Source organism: Sciurus vulgaris (assembly GCF_902686455.1).
Source record: "Sciurus vulgaris genome assembly, chromosome: 17".
NCBI lineage: Eukaryota > Metazoa > Chordata > Mammalia > Rodentia > Sciuridae > Sciurus > Sciurus vulgaris.
The window spans coordinates 56842664-56860442 of record NC_136478.1 but is presented as its reverse complement, the minus strand read 5'-3'; the positions used below and the strand labels follow the sequence as shown (position 1 = coordinate 56860442).

At 42.8% G+C, this 17779-nt stretch overlaps 1 protein-coding gene across 2 annotated transcripts in view; it reads right to left on the bottom strand.

Moving 5' to 3' along the window:
* ARHGAP35 (Rho GTPase activating protein 35) overlaps positions 1–17779 on the bottom strand; it is a 110321-nt gene that overhangs the window by 37582 nt on the left and 54960 nt on the right. For both annotated transcript variants that reach the window (XM_079119549.1, XM_079119550.1), the window contains exon 3: positions 12809–12953. In XM_079119549.1, the coding sequence (XP_078975675.1) occupies positions 12809–12953 (145 nt within the window). The remainder of the gene's footprint in view (positions 1–12808; positions 12954–17779) is intronic.

Here is a 17779-nt window from a genome sequence, read left to right as displayed (position 1 = left end):
AGAGAGCTCTGGGGGGGGGGGGGGGGGGGGGGGGGAATGATCCTGAAGTCTGTGCCACAGTTCTAGTGAGCAGATAGCAGGTCCAAAAGAACATGAACCAAGGAACCCTAACTGCAAGGAGCAAGCATCTCAATGAGGAGTCAACATCAACCTGTGACATAATTAGAGGACATGCAAGAAGTTAAAACTGAAATTTCACCACTGAGTTCCCATGGCTCCCATGTTCTGAGGTGTACTATGGGTTGGGCCAAATATCTCCCATGCAGGACCCTCACTCAAGTCTCAGTCACTCAAAGGCAGGCAATGCCAAGAGTTGCAATCTGCAGAATAATAACAGGCTCAGAGATGGGAAAGCAGTTTATAGCCAAGGAACAGGGTGGAGCTGGGGTTATTTATTTATTTAGGCAGCATCAGGGATTGAACTCAGGGCTTCACACATGCTACATCCCTAGCGTTTTTCATTTTATTTTGAGACAGGGTCTGGCTAACTTGCCTAGGCTGGCCTCCAACTTGCAATCCTCCTGCTTCAGCCATCCAAAAGTAGCTGAGGTTATAGGTGTGTGCCACTGTGTCTGGCAGAGTAAGAATTTTAAACCAACTGTATGGATCCCATAGTCCATGCCTGGCCCTGCCCTTCTGTAGCCCTTAATCACTCAGAAAGGAGAACATGCCATGGGGGACTACTCTCCCTGAGGAGGAACCGGCCCTGGGTGTTGAAGGCTAGGTGTCTCTGCATAGGCAGGCTTGGCAAATGAGAGTACAGCCTGCACAGAAGCCCAACTAGAGTGGAAGAGGCATTCTAGATATCTTCAACAACAGCAGCAGCAGCAGCTGATTACTTACAACCTGACAGCAGTTCCTGTTACAAGCCTGTGACATACTGAATCATCTCAATGACTCAAAGTACTATCATTAGCTCCATTTTATAGTCAAGAAAACAAAGTCAGGGAAAGGTTTAAACATTTGTTCATCAATAAGAGAGCCAAGACTTGGATCTGGGCAGCTGGCTCCAGGTTCATCCTGTATGGTCTCTTCACTAGAATGAAATTAAAGGCCACCAAAATATGCCTAACTTGTATGTGCACAAGGGCAGGCGGCAACAGTCTCTCCTTGGCTTTTCTGTGGTGTATTTACAGTTGAATTCCACACCCCACTCCCCCTGCACCCCCATCAAAGGCCAACCACTATTCTAAGTCTGCCCTGGACATGTTTGCTGCAAGGATGTCTCCCAAAGGTCCCTGATCTAATGGCAAGCCTTTTTCCCTAAAGATGCTCCCATCAATTAGTGGTGAAATTTAAATCTGCCACTCAGAAAGCACTCTGCACATTTACCCAAGCAAATGAGCTGCTCCAGGAGGAAGGTCACACTCTGAGTATTCTGTCAAAGCTGTTTTTTCTAGAGGGCTTCCATTTGCAGCTAAGGAGCTGGGGTCACCTCTGACCTGCAAACCACACAATCTGACAGGCAGCAAGAGCCCACCAGCCCTGACTGCAGAGCTCTGTCCTCACCCTGAAGAGGCACTGGGGTAAAATCTCACTTCCAGACTTATTCCTCCTTCCTCTCCTCACAAACTACTCTCGGGTTGACAATTTTTCATTCTGGAGTTTTGGTGACTGTGTCTCACTGTGAGGCGTCTATAAGAACAGTTACTGATCTGTCCAAATGACCAACATTTAAGCAGAGAGCAATCCCCTACCATGGCTGCCAAGTAAGAGCCCAGGATTAATAGATGTGCACAAACTAGTCTCAGCTCGAGGCCACAGAGAGCTCTAGCAGAGAAGAGTCACACCTTATGGTGTGCAGTCAGACCTGAAGCCCTCTGTAGGTGGGAGGATCCCATTGCTAAACAAATGTGTGGTGTACCCATCCACTGCCTTGCCAGAACCACCAGGTCAGTCCTAAAGATCCAAAACCACAAAGCCGCAGGTCATCCAACTGCTTCAGCTCTCAGTCTCACAAATTACTCCTTCACAGACTGACATGAGCCTAAAGGCATCTTTTAATCATTAAGTTCAACATGCTAAAATTAATATTTAAGACTGCCTCTCTTCTGGCTATATACCAACACAAGCATACATATGTGTGCACCAAAATTCATGTACCAGAGTATTCATAGCAGCACTACTCGTAAGTGCCCCAAACTGGAAAGTACCCAAATATCCCTGCAAGAAGGAGGAATAAATAAACTGTGGAACATTCACACAGGATTGTATATAGCAATGAGACTCTAAAATTACACAACTATAGATGGAGTTATGTATTCAACCACAGATGATTCTCACAATGTTAAGTGAAAGAGGATAAAGACAATAAATGTACATTTGGTATGATTCTACTTTAAAGTACAAAAGCAGATACAATTCCACTTTTTAAGTTATAGATGGACACAATACCTTTATTTTATTTATTTATATTTATATGCTGCTGAGGACTGAACTCAGTGCCTCACTCATGCCAGGCAAGTGCTCTACCACTGAGCCACAACCCCAGCCCACGATTCCACTTTCACAGTATGAAAGCATATACAAATTTTCTATACTGTTAGAAGATAGGATACTGGTTATCCTTATTGAGAAAAGAAACCACAAGGGGGCATTAAGGGGTCAGTCATCTGCTCCTACCTGTACATGTGTGTTCAGGTTGTGGCTAGTCATTGGTACTTATGATGGGTGCACTTTTAAAAATGTATGTTATCCTTTCATAAGAAATGTTTGAAGGCTGGGGTTGTGGCTCCATGGTACAGCACTTGCCTGGCCCATGTGAGGCACTGGGTTTAATCCTCAGTATCTCATAAAAATAAATAAATAAAATAAAGCTATTGTGTCCATTTACAATTAAAATCCATATATATATATTAAAAACAAAACAAAAAAATTTTAAAAAAAGAAAAAAAGAAAATACCTGAAACTGCCCAGGAGCTGGATGTAGCAGCACACACCTGTAGTCCCAGTGACTCAGGAGGCCAAGGCAGGGGAACTGGAAATTAGGTCAGCATGGGCAATTTAGCAAGATCCTGTGTCAAAACAAAATGAGCTGGGAATGCAGCTCAGAGGTAGAGCATCCCTAGGTTGTGTGTGTGAGAGTAAATTTTTAAGCACCCCTGGTGCCATTTACTTATAATCATGGCAATAAATATTGATTTATGGCAATAGATAAATTATGAACAAGTATTGGTCTGGAAATTCCCCATAACTCCGGAAGCAGTTTGTCTACAGTTCACGACTTGATAATTTTGAAACATATACATGGGAAAAATTATCAACACAATCAAGACAGAGAACACTACAATGACCCTCAAAGTTTCCTCAGACCCCTTTGCAATCGATTCTTCTCACAGCCCCAGCTTCCAGACTACCACTGATCTGCTTCTGGACACTACATAGAAATGGAATCATTTCTGTCTTTTTTTTTTTTTTTTTTTTTTTTTTTGTGCTTGGTTTCTGTTGCTCTAGCAGAATGACTGAGGCCACACCATATTGCTGGTAAGTGACAGTACTTAACTCCTCTGGATCTCTGGGTAGTAGTATTCCACTGGAGGGATGAACCACGTCTGTTTATTCACAGGGACACTGGCTGGTTTCCAGTTTGGGGCTCTCAGAAACAAAGCAGTTAGAAACAGCTAAGTGTAATAAGTCTGTGTGAATGTAAGTTTTAAATTATCTTAAGCAAATACCTAGAAGAGGAGGGTCAAGTGTATGCTTAACTGTTTTTTGGTACCAGGGATTAAACCCAAGGGTGCTTAATCACTGAGCCCAGTCCTTTTTTAAAATATATTTTATATTGACATAGGGCCTTGCTAAGTTGCTTAGGACCTGTTAAGTTCCAGGGCTGGCTTTGAACTTGTGATCCTCCTGCCTTAGTCTCCCAAGCCACTGGGATATAGGTGTGCACCATGGCACCCAGCTGCTTAACTTTTAATAACTGCCAAATAGTTTTCTAAAGAGATCTATGCTTTTATCACCATTCCCTCGGCAGTGTCTGTGGGGATGCTAATTGCTTCTTGTTAGTAATCTTTTTACTAACACTTGGTCCTGTCATTTTATTGCCTAATGATTTTAAAATCCAATAATGCTCCTCGCCTGACTATGCTCATCTCTCCCACCCTACACATCGAGAGGACAACATAAGCTCAATGCAGCACCCAGCACAAAACAGGCACTTAATTAACAAAAACATTCAATAAATACTAGTTGGATGAATGAAATATGCCATCCCCCTACACACCAAAAGATAGTAAGCTAATTATTTTTAGACCTGCTAATGAAATGTCAGGAAGTTTGCCTTCCTATAACCACCTGGTCCTGTATCTGGGACTTCCACACTTAACCAGGGATCATGTATGACCTGATTATCAAGGGGCAGTGCCCCTGGAAAGCGGATCAAGTAAGTGCCACTTGAATTGCAGCCTGCTAAGTGCTGGCACTGACATCTCAAGGCAGGGTTGCCTGACTCAATTCTAGGCCCCCTGCAAAGAGCTTTTGAAGACGAACATGCTTCAGTTTTAATGCTGTGCCTACGGCCCTGAGAGGCAGAGTTGCGGTTCTGTCACCAGGTTTTGTGGAGGATTTCTTGCAAGAGAGTGTGGTGTGGGTGGGCGCCCGCGGGGGTGGGGGGTGGGGGGTGGTGGTAGTGGTAATAAATGCTACCACCTTCTCTCCAGTGAGTCTAACCCTATACTTCACTGGCATTGGGGTCCTCCCTGCAATAACTGCCCCTCCAAAAAAAGGATATTCCCGATGTCCTCCCAAGAGCCAGCTTCCCACCACACCTGGGTTCTTAAAGCAATAGAACAATCTCTTATGAAATGAGATTGCACACACCAAGTGCATTAAACAATGTTAGGTCACAGAACACTCCACAATTGTTTAAGAACCAGAACCTAGGGTGAGTGCACGTGCTGGCAAACCGTCTTTGACATTATTATCTTCAACAGCTGCCAGTCACCCTTGACTTTAGGAAGTTTTATACTGCATGGAGGCTAACTGAAATTAAGATGCACTAACTAAACTGGCCTACTAGTTTAGTTCTATAGAATTGTCTGAATACATGATAATTTAAGATATCAAACAGGCGCCTTATGCCCAATGAAACTGCTTCTCTGTAGAACAGCTGCTGTTCTCAGCTCCTCAGCACTCACTAGAAGGGTGGGATATGGTTGCCTGTCAGTAAGCAAAGAAATTAAAGGACTAGCTGAACAAGAAATCATTTTTTGTCACTGTCCACCAGTACAAAAGAAAAAATGTAAGTTACTGAAAGGCAGGAAGAGGTTTGGTCTCCCACATCATTCAAAGAAACCAAGCCTACAGAATGCTATTTTTAAAAGGTTACACCGTGAGGCTGAGCAGAGGCTAAGGTCAGGGACAAGTGCAACAGGATCAGGACAAGCAGAGCACCAAGTGCTGGGTCTCCACGATGCTAAGACCTGTGCAGAGAACAACTGGAGGCTCCCTCAGGGGATTCCTGAACTGCAGGAAACCTTGACTCAAATTTGGCTCGAGACCTTGGCTTTACTGATTATTTTGTGGCACTGGAAATTGAATCTAGCAAAGACGCTCTACCACTAAGCCACATTCACAGCCCCGTTTATTTTGAGACAGCGTTTCATTAAGTTGCCAAGGCTGACCTTGAACTCGAGATCCTCCTGCCTCAGTCTCCTGAGTAGCTAGGCTTATGTAAGGGAGTGAAGCCATTGCATCTGGCTGAGGCCTAGGCTTTAAGATCTTAGTCTGTGGCCACCAGAAGGTGTAGAGACGGCGAACTTTATCCTGAGCAAGTGTTCTCAGGAGAATGGCGAACAGGCTCTAAAAGTAACCCCTCACCCCACACCAGTGAGATAAACTGCCGAGAATCCAATATTCCTACTTCCTGACATGTATCAAAGAGCTCACATTAGCTTAGCCAATGTTCTGTCACTTAGAAGTCATACTTCTCTAGAAGGGAGCAATGACTGTGGCCTCAACCAATTTTCCATGTAGAAGGAAAATTGGAAAGAAAAGGGAAAAAATAATTTTTTCTGAGGCAGAAGTAGTAAGTTTTCTGCCTCCTAGGCTTCCCCTACCCTGCCACTGCTCTTGTGGAGGTCCCTGAGCAGCTGTGGTAGTGACATGCCCTCTTCTGACCTTTCCATGTAACCAGAGCTGAGAGAGTGAAAACCTAATACGCTAGGCCCTATTAGCACAGCAAGCACAGAGGCTGTCTCCAGACCTGGGCTGGCCTAAAACCATCTGCAGATCAATCTGAAAGCTGTTTTACCTACTGGTGACTGCTCAAACATATCCCTATTTCAGGAAATATGAAACAGGAACAAATGAACTTGTCACAAAGCTCAGGGAAAAAGACAGGTGCAAACAGAACCAATCTGTACCCATAATGTTGTGAACTAACTTAAGGAAAAAAGTAAAGGGGAAGAAGAGCCTCAATTAGGACCCAGGTTACAAATACCAAGAGTGCCCCCTCCCCCGCCCAAAAAAAATAAAAAAAATTAAAAAAAAGAGAGAAAGAAAAAAAATTTTCCCTCAGTACTGGGGATTGAACTCAGGACTGCTATACCACTGAGCTACAACCCCAGCCCTTTTTATTTTTTATTTTGAGTCAGGGTCTTCCTAAGGGCCGAGATTCTCCTGCTTTGGTCTCTCAAATTGCTGGGACTATGAGTGTGCACTAACATACCCAGAAGAAGCGGCAAATTTTGAGGTGAGAAAGCCAGGATCCTTTTTCTTGGTGTTTTCCTTTTAGTGGGAGTGGGGAGGGGCACAGCAACTGCAGGAATCTGCCACATGCCCCCCTCTGCCAAACAAAGCTTCTCTTCCCACACTCTCAGGACTTCCTTCTGACACTAACTGCTGCCTTCTTCTCCAATTAAAACATATAGCACAGGGTTGAAAGTGTGGCTCAGTGGTAGAGCATGTGCTTAGTGTGAGGAAGACCATGAGTCTGATACCCAACACCCAGTCCCAATATCTAGAATTCATTTTACCTAAAGATGGAATTGAGAAGATGCAGTTCAAGTTATATAATGTTAAGTTAAAACAAACAGCTGGGCACCTGCCTATAATCCCAGAGAACAAGAAGGCTGAGGCAGGAAGATTCTCAAGTTTAAGACCAGCCTAGGCACACCACACCCTAAAAATAAATAAAAACAAATTGCAGAATGGTACAGACACGATTCTCATGCTTTCAAACCTTCCGGGGGACCAGCAATGGCTGAAAGCATAATCCAGCTATGAATGGAGATCACATCTGGAGATTGGAATTCTAAGCCATGCTCACTTTCTATTATACATACCTATAATGGTTAACTTGCTCTATGGTGAGTACATTACTCTTGTTTCTAAAGTGATGGTATGTCCCAAGCATCCTAATTAGTAAATGGTTAAGCCACCTTCCTCTCCACTATGAGATTTCTTTCTCCTCTGTTTACCACTGGCCATGTTGCTGGCTGTGCTGAGAGGTAGATGGCTGCATCTGAAGCCCTAAGGCTCGAATGTTCGTTCCAACACTACCAGTAGGAGTGTAATCTCCCAAGCAGTCCCTCAAAAGGGATGATGCGATGCTACATTTGCTGGGAGAAGCGTCTAAGTGCCAAGGTGTAGGAGACAGACACAAAAATAGGGACGTGATGACTTCTGATTCTGGACTGCTTGGACCAGCCTGACAAACAAGGTTCACTGGGAATGGTATCACCAATTAGCCAGGAATGCCTGCGTGAATCCCAGTGCGAAACTGTGCAGTCCTATGGCAAGTCAAGTCTACCATCAGTGAGAGGGAAAGATGGACAGGAGGCCTACTTTCCCTAAGAATAGTCAAGTATAAGTTAGTGTGAGTCAGTCAGAACTGAGGAAGACACCAACACACAATTCGTTCAATTGTTAAACACCATCAACAGAGGCGCCTGTGCCCAAATCACAGATGCATCCTGGCTGGAAAGGAAGACAGCAGTCCTGTGTCCACTGTACCTTGAAGGGCTCAGCTGGGGCCACACTCTTGAGGTAGCCAGAGTGGAGTTAGAGGGGCCTGAGGATGATGGGCAGGTTCTTTAAACACACTACAATGAAGGAACATTCTACAAGACAATTTGTCTAGACTCTTCAGAAAAGGTCGTCATTGTCGTCGTCTTTTTTTTTTTTTTTAAGGCAGAGAGGACTGTTCTGGACTAAAAGGAGTAAAGAGGCAATAACCAAGATACACTAAGCATATTAATTAGATCCCGAAGTAAATAACTCAGACATGACAAATTTAAGTCAAATGAGCAAATTTAAACATGCAATTAACTACTAAATCAAGGCATATGCACACACACACACATATATGTGAGCGCACACTTTTTTGGTGGTGGGGGCAGGGGGCCAGTGCTATGGATAGATCCAGGGTGTTGTGCATGCTTGGCAAGTTCTCTGCCACTGAGCCACACCACAAGTCCATGGATAACAATCTTAAAAGTGATAATGCTAGTGCAGTTAGAGGAGGGTGTTCTAAGCTAAGCGATATATGCTGAGGATTTTAATAGCAAGGTGACATGACATCTGCATTTTGCTTTAAATAGTTTAACAACAATAAAAAGGGGAGAAAAGGACAAAGGTGGAGAAATATTAGCCACCTGAATACCAGGTGCCACTGTACAACTTTCAACAACGTTTCAGTAGACACTACCAACCTTGAATTGAAAAGTTGGAGGAAGAAAGAAAACAGCCAAAAGTGTTCACACTTAAAGTCAGAAGTTCAAATGAAGGGAAGGGAGACAGAGCACATTGCTGGTGAAGCTAACAGTGGTAACCAGCTGCTGAAAGCACTTCTGTGGGCCAGGTACCATGACATGCCCTGTATGTGGGCCTAAGCCCTCATGGCCCTCTATGATGCAGGGCCTGTCATCCCCTTGTTCTACAGATGAACAGATGGCAGAGCAAAGATTCTAACCCAGGCTAAAATGCAAATTGGACACTTTGTCACTACTTTAAAAGGTCTCTCTTAGCTATTCTGCTTCTTAAGTATATCAGGAGAAAATGCTACATGGTTAAACAATCCGTGTTATAGTCATTTTGTTGGGGCAGTAATGGCACTGGAGTCCAGGCCTTCCTGTGTGCTAGGCAAGCACTCTACCACTGAGTTACACCCAGTCCTCTGCTACAGTCACTTATGCAACATTATACAACAATGCACATGGCAGTCAGGTTTTCCATATTTTCAAAGAAGTTGTATGAAATAAATATATTTAATTTTTATTTGCCAATGAAAGTAATTTTGTTTTAAAAAAATGGTTGCCTGGGAGCAGTGGTGCACACGTGTACTCCTTGTTACTCAGGAGGCTATGGCAGGAGGATGGCAAGTTCAAGGTCAGCCTAGGCAACCAGAAGACCAGAAGGACTGGTAAAGCACCCCTGGCTCCAATCACCAGTACTGGGAGGGCAGGGAAGAATATGTTTTCACAGAGTATTTAGCAACTGAGGAATATGACTGTAAAACAATGTCTTGTTTAAAATACAGACAGAATCATCATGGAGTGGGCTGGAGGGGTCAGGAGCATGATATGCACCTGGCAGGCAACCAGGGAGCATGAAGCTGTTTTCCAGAAGAGAATGGACTGGGGAGGGAGTGATGATGGGCCAGCAGAAATGAAGTGGAGAGAAAAAGTTAAGAGATGACAAGTAGATTTGACAGACTTGGGGCTTATCAGATGAGTCTGAGATGACTTTGATGCTCCAAACATTTTTAGGCAGTGATAGAATCTAGCTGGGCTTGAACCCAGGGTTGCTTAACCACATCCCCACCCTTTTTAGAGACAGGGTCTCCCCTAAGTTGCTTAGAGCCTCAATAAGTTGCTGAGGCTGGCCTCAAACTTGTGATCCCCCTGCCTTAGCCTCCTGAGCTATTGAGATTACAGGCAGGTGCCACTGCACCAGGCCCAGCTGGGCTTTAAGAGAAACAACTTGGGGGTGGTTGGAGGTGGACTGAGAGCAGGGTGGAACAGGTCTTTAGGGCTGAAAGGATTCACAACTAGAACAGCAGGGAGAGGTGTGGTCTCACAAATGCACAGATCTAATCATGCTGAGTTGAAAGCTGGAGAGCCAGGCAGGCAAGGCAGGTCAACCCACCAGTATGCTCAGCTAGAGAGAATGTGAGGAGCATAGTACCCCATGCCACTGCCAAAAGCTGCTTAAGGAGGCTCAAAGGCTCTCCATAAGAAGTATGAGTTCTTCTTGACAGAATATCTACTAATCAATGCAGGAATTTGAAAAACTCTGGTGATCACTGTTCCAGGCAAGTCATGGCTGGATGCTCCAACTAGTGTGTCAGGGCTGGGGTTGTACCTCAGTAGCAGAGTGCTTGGTTAGCATGTGGGAGGCCCTGGGTTCCATTCCCAACACCTCCTTCCCCTCAAAAAAGAGCAAATCCAACAGTGGGTGAAAGCATTAGGAGAAACCTACTACTTCTACAGTCTCTAAGTAGCTCCCTACAAATATTCATTAAGGTCAAAGGGGAAATGAGCAGCTACCCAGTGCAGCAGACTGGCAGACACCACCTTCCTCAACTAAGAGAAGTGAACAGCTCCAGTAATGGGAAAAGCAACATCACACACCTCCCGATGTGATGCACTGAGAACAACATGCCATCACTGCCTGTTGTTCCTGCCCAAAAGCACAAAACCAAATTTAATCATGAGAAACATCCAAACAAAACAAAACAAAAGCCAAGTTGAAGGACATCTACAAAAGAACCGACCTGTATTTTTTAAATGATCAAAGTCATGAAAAACAGATCAAACTATTCCAGATTAGAGACTAAAGAGATTTAACAACTACATGCAACATGAGGGTCAGGATTAGGTCTTGAAGCAAAATAATCTCTGTATGCTGCTATGAAAGACATTACTAATGAAATGAAAATATCTACAGATTATAGATAAGATTAGTACTGAATTAATGTTAATTTCCTAATTTTGATAACTGCTTAGTAGTTTTATAAGAGAATGTTTTTAGGTATATCCACTCAAGTATTTAGAAGGAAAGGTGCATCATTATCTGTGACTTTTGAACATTTTATAGAACAATAAAAAGAGACATACAGAGAAAGGATGACATAGCAAATGTGGTAAAATTAACATTTAGTCAAGTTGGGAGTTTTTATAATTTACAATTGTTACAGTTATCAAGTATTTCAAAATAAAAAAGTTAAGGGAGGGGGACTGGGGCTGTGGCTCAATGGTACAGCACTTGCCTGGCATGTGTGAGGCCCTGGGTTCGAACCTCAGCACCACATGAAAATAAATAAAGTTGAAAAAAAGATTCATTGACAGCTTTAAAAAAAAAAAAAAAAAAAAAAAAGAAAAGAAAAATTAAGGGAAAAAAGGTGTCCTACCTCCCTGCGTGAAAATAACCCAAACTCCAAAGTGCAGGTCAATAAGGAGTGGCTTTGACCACTCAAATTTGCTTTCTGCAGATTTTTCTCCTTGTCTGAATATAAGGTGCCAGGAAGAAACTGCTATGAAACCAGTGTCAAGGGATGGACAAGGTTTTGGGTATAGAATGGACTAAGCAGGGTTGTAGATCTGCTTATGATTATGCGGCGTGCTTACTGAGATTCAACCATAGGTAACCATTGTGTAGAAAACCCTAGAAATAACCACAAAGTCTCTGGTGAACTTTAACTTGAAAGCTATCTTTCCTGATTGAGCACTTCCTAAGTAAATATTAACATTCACTTCAGCTTCACAGGCTGCTGATGAAATGACTGGCAGAGGATGGTGAGTTATCATTACCACATGATACTTTGTTCATTACAGAAAACACTGGTGTTACAAAGAACATTAAGGGAGAAATACCTACCTGTTTCAAATTAACATAAACCTGTACTTTCTGAGCTTGACTTTTGAACCTGGGGTACTTAACCACTGAGCCACATCCCCAGCCCTTTTTATCTTTTATTTTTAAGACAGAGCCTTGCTAAGTTGCTGAGGTTGGCTTTGAACTTGCAATCCTCCTGCCTCAGCCTCCCAAGTCACTGATATTATAGGCATGTGCCACCACACCTAGCTTGAGCTCAACTACTGATGCTCAGAACCAACCTGAGTATGTGCCCACTACATCACCTTTTCTTCAAAGGTCATCAGCTTTGAAAGTCTCCAGGAGAAAATCAGGGAACAAAGGGTGTGAAACTAGAGGTCAAAGAGACACATGGTAGCTCTAAACAAACTGTTTTAACATAACTAAAATCTTGCAGAAAATTTTAAGACAGCCTGCATTTGTGATAACTCCAAGTTGTTAATGTGGCTGAAATTCAGACATACAAGCACAAGATATCCAAGCATTCTGTATTTTTTACTTCTGAAAAAACATCCTATCAATACACGATTCTCAGGTACTTGTTCAACAATGCCACCAGGGGCTGTAATACTCACAACTATGCAGTATGTGTCCAACATAGCGTGGAGAACATGTTGATAAATATGCCTTTCCTTGCCCTAAAGGAGCTTACAGGTCTATAGGCAACACAGTCAGGTAAGTGACAGGCAGTGTTATACACTCTGGCTGGGTGCAAAGCTGGCCAGAGGAGAGACCTAACCCACCACAACTGCAGTCCTGAAGACAGAGCAGCTCCCACATACTGCGAAGTTTAATAAATGCCACACAATAGCTTTGCAGCTGCATGAAAATGGAGGACCCACCGTCTGACAGCTGTCAGAATGCTGAGCTCTTTCTCCAAGAGCATCTCACAAAAAACCACCACAGCTTCCAGAAACTCCAGAAGGCCTAGTTCTCAATAAAGTTTCCTGTAGACAGTGGAAGGCCCCATGTGCTGCAAGGTTAGACTCACCTGTGGCTTCAATGTACTCGATACATCTTTCAATAAAAATGGGGATCGGCTTCTCTGGAGTTACAACAGTTGTTAAGGGCACCCCAAAGTAGTTACTCTCCCAGGTTGCCTTTGTGATGGACGGTCGAGGTTTGGGCTTTGGTTTCTGTCCAAGAAAAAGGAAGCACAAAAATAAAGTGAGTATTGTTGTGTATCAATAAAACTTCTAGAGAGGAATATGCAGTGAGGCAGAAACCGATGGAAAGATTTCAAGTAAGAGAAAAAGACCCACTTGCTCATCTCAGTAATTTTGCATTTTCTGGCCTACTAATATCAGACAAGATGCCAGAAAGTTGTCACACAGTCACACCTTGAGTGTTGAGACCATTTTATTAGAACAAAGATGTTTATAAGAAGCAGGCCAAGTTTATTTAACAAAATAACCAAAGATGACTACCCACATCCTTTATCAGGGATGAACTGGAGTAAACAGGAAGTTTTCCAAACACTCCACAAGGATAAAGTTATTATGTTCTCAGAGATGGCTAAAACCTTCAAAAGATAAAAGCTGGATTGGAAAACTAATAATTTCCTCTTTTCAGAAAAGATGTACAACGTACACTCTGCTAGGGCTGACAACTCCAATAAGAATTCCCTTTGATACACTAGTCTAGGGTGAATTCCCAGTGGTTTCCACATGAGAAAATGGTAAAGACAACTAATAAATAAGACAAATAATGTATTTCTTTGTGTATTCTTTCCCCAAAGTCATCTTCCTTATGAGCAGCAGCAGCAACAGCAACTACTTGAGAACTTACTATGTACCATGCAAGTTCAAAATTTAATCTTTAAGTTTCACAAGATTTCATTTCACAAAGGAGAAGTTTCAGGTGCCTAAATAACCTAGAGTAAGTGGCAGTGCTTGGGACTCAAACCCAGGAAGGTCTGTTCACAAGAGTCCACACTATTAATACTGAGATATTCTGCTTCCAAATATTCAACACTTTCATTTGAAACTCACATGAGGGTGGTGACCCTGCTCTACACAAATGGTAAATTTCCTAAAGCCATAGAAAGGTACTTAACCTTTTGTTAAAATCTTCTACTAAAAAGAGGAGGGCAACCAAATAGTATCAAGGTAAACACACCCAGGTGTGTCTGCAGCAATTTGGTTTCATTTCCAAGTTGATGAGATCAATGTAGAAGGGCAGACTGACTTGGAAATGTATACAGGCCATAAACCTAGTTAGAGATCTTTACATAAAACCCACTGAAGGAGACAACTAACTCCCAGGTCATCAGTTGACCTTTCCTTTCCCTTCCCCTGCCCATCCTCATTCTTTTTAGTACCCTTTATAAGGGAACAAGTCACTTCCTGTTTAGTCTGAGATTCTTCCCCATCAGCACTGGCCCCTGCCAAATACTGGGTATTAAACCCAGAGGTGCCTTACCACTGAGTAAAACGTCAGCTTTTTTTTTTTTTTTTTCCAATTTAACACACGGGTGCCACTACTACTGAGCTAAACCCCCAGCCCTTTTTATTTTGAGGACAGTGCCTTGCTGAATTTCCCAGGCTGGCCTTGAACTTCCGATTCTCCTGCCTCAGTCTCCTGAGTCACAGGGATTGCAGGTGTGTGCCACCATCCCTGCTTTATTATTGTCTTTCTTTAATTAGAAGCTATTAGAAACTAAGATGTCCAAATAATGAGACTACTATTGTTAATCTCCTTAATACTAAAAATAAATTATACTTTCAGAGATTTAGGTAATTTAAAAAATTTTAATAATTTATTTAATTTTCTCCATTGTTGGGTAGCAAACCCAGGGACTCATGTATGCTAGGCAACCATTCCACCACTGAGCCACATCCCTAGCTCAATTTTTAAAAATTTTGAGACAGGGTCTTGCTAAGTTGTCAAGGCCTTCAATGTGTAATCCTCCTGCCTCAGCCTCCTAAGTTATTATTTTGGATTACAGACCTGCACCACCATGCCCAACTTAGTCTGAGATTCTTTGATAATGTCCTGTGCAAATGAGTAGTAAAAAAGAAAGCACACCAGGCGTGGTGGGGCATAGCTATGATCCCAGTGACTCAGAGGCCAAGGCAGGAGGACTGCAAGTCCAAGCCAGCCTCAGCAACTTAGTGAGACTCTGATTCAAAATTAAAAAGGAAATGGGCTGGGGATGTAGCTTAGTGGTAAAAATGCCCCTGGATTCAATTTCCAGTAATAAAAATAAATAAATAAATAATAAAAAAAGATAATAATGCACACATAAAAAAAAAAAAGTCCATTTCCCGGTTGCTTGTTGGTAATACTTCAGAGAAAAAACTAAAGGCAAAGAGAAGCCTATCTTCACACATCCTGATGGTTCAACATGGAGGACACTGGGGTCCTGGAGAAGAACTAACTAGATAAGCCACAAGGCCTGGTCCTGCCCACTGCTGGCCAAAACCTGTGATGTGGTCCCTTAGTCAAATAGGCTCTGACTTTGGACTTTTTAACCAAAGAAGTCAGTGAAAGAAAGTTAGTGACAGACGATCTGTTTTTACAGAAAACAATTTAACCAATCTAGATAGACTGTCTAGCATATTTTACTTGTGTAAAGTATACCATAAAGAATTTAAGTTTTGAATCAGGCGTGGTGGTACACACCAGTAATCCCAGCCATTTGGACAGCTGAGGCAGGAAGATCACAAGTTCAAGGCCAGCCTAAGCAACTTAGAGACCATATTCAAAAATAAATAAATAAATAAATAAAAAGGGCTGGGAATGTGGCTCAGTGGTAAAGTGCCCCTGGGTTCAATGTGCAGAACCACTGAACACAGACCCCCCCCCCCCAAGAAAAGAAAAAGAAAATGAAAAACTTAAGCTTTGAAGTCTAACAGACCTGAGTCAGAATTCTGACAAGTTTTGTGAACTGAGTCAAATAATGTGCCATTTCTACCTCTATGAGGTGGAGCCTGGTGACAAGGCAGTCATGAAGGTTAAGTGATATGAGTTACGGAAGTGGCTCAGCACCTTATACACAGTGGTCATTCAATAAACTCAGAGTTCTTACAAAGGAAAGAGAAGGGCTGAGTACCGTTGTTACACATTGTTGCAACCAGATGCATCAAGCAAGCCTCTCCCTGAAAACTTCCCTAACATTTGAAAGGTTAGCTCTGGAGCACTATTAACTAAAGTCAACCATCTGTGTTGAAACAATGTTCTTCCATCAATCCTGCCAAAACTAACCTAATAGCATTGTTCTTCAGTAAAACTAAGACTTCTAAGTAAACTGTTGTAAAGGGGGAAAAATGAAACGAAAAGGGAAGCTGTGAGGAAGTGCCTCCTAACCACATAAAAAGCCTTCTGAACAGTTCTAGTAGCCAGACAAGTTTTAATCTCGTGCTTCTTCACCTTTTCAGGACCAAACATGATACAGGTATGTTTTATCAAAGTTGGCTAAGAAAATTTAGCTCTAGTCAACTGAATACTTTTATGCACCAGACCCAAAGTTCTTTAACATGTGTTACACCACTCAAGTTCACAACTGATCTGTGGGTGTGGATGTTAAGCACCCCACTGGATTTTCCTAGGACTTTCCAGTAGCTTTCCCATCCGGTCGGTGTGACTGCAAAAAAATCTGTGCTCTCAATCACTTCCGTGTACAGCCTCCTTGTGGAAGTTCGTGGGATAAATGAACACGGAGCATCTGGAGAACTTCTAATGGCAATAAGATATCCTCATATAAAATACCAAAGACCTCTAAGCTGGAAAAGGAAAGAATGGGGCACTATGATAAGTATGTCCAAATGGCTTCCAAAGGGGTCTTGTTGAGAGAGATGGAAGGTTAAATTAGACAGCTGCTAATTTCTTTCACCTCAAAAAGTCTAACACTAGTGCAATCCTCAGCTCATGAATGTGGAAATGGAGACCAAGCTCTGCAATACCATCAACCTCCTGCTAAAGGAGATGGATTTTCCCCACCCTTTCACCTTTTAAGAAAAGAGTTAAACTTTGGTTTACAGAATGTGCAATACATCCTTGAGATAACTGAAGACTCTTTAGGGTGTCACAAAATTAGGAAATGAATTCTTGTACAACTAATTCTAAACCTGCCTAGAATGGAAATCAGGAGTTTGTGGCATGTGCCAAGGGTCGAGTCAGACTGCAGATACAGTGACCGAGACTTCAGGCGTCTGAAAGATTACTGGGCACACTTCAGCTGGAAATGCCATTCTTGAGTGGCCTGCCAGAAGTCTCCTGCTCCCAGTCAGATATGTGTCCCTCATCACAGAGTCATGGGAAACATTCTCTGCAGCAGGTGCTTAGAGAAGATAAAGTGACACTAACTCAACATCCATCTTCTTTGGGGGATACTCACTCAGTGGGCTGACCTGAAAAAGCATCTAGCCAGCCATGACAACCATGAGAACCATCTACACATCTGTGCCTCAAAGTGTAGGGTACAACTGGGTCAAAAATGGAACAGTGATCCACGTGAGTACTGAGTGACCTGCAGTTATGTCAACCTCACCACCACCCTGAAAGGTAAGGTCAGATGCATGGTCCAGAGGGAGGCTTGGAGAGATTCCAGCCCAGTGTGCACAGTGCTGTCACTGATGACTGCCAAAGTCCAACTCCTCCCTCCATGATGAAATGCCACGGCCCAGACACAGGGCTGGACCAGCTTGGATCACCTTCACCTTGACTTCTCAGCACCACATATAAATAAATATAATACAGGTCCACTGACAACTAAAAAATATTTTTAAAAAATTAAAAAGAAATGCCTATTTCTTAGTCTTTAAACTGATCATGTGTCAAAACTTATAAACAATGGTTTATGCCAATGCTGCATTTGGGGGAAGAAATTATTGGAATGAGCCCCTGGCCTCTGGGTTTTTGAGAAATAGGGCATAAACGCAAAACTCAAGACTGTGGCAAAGTAGGAAACCACATTCACCACCTGCCTCTGCTCCCTACTGGGGTGTAAACCTACCCCACA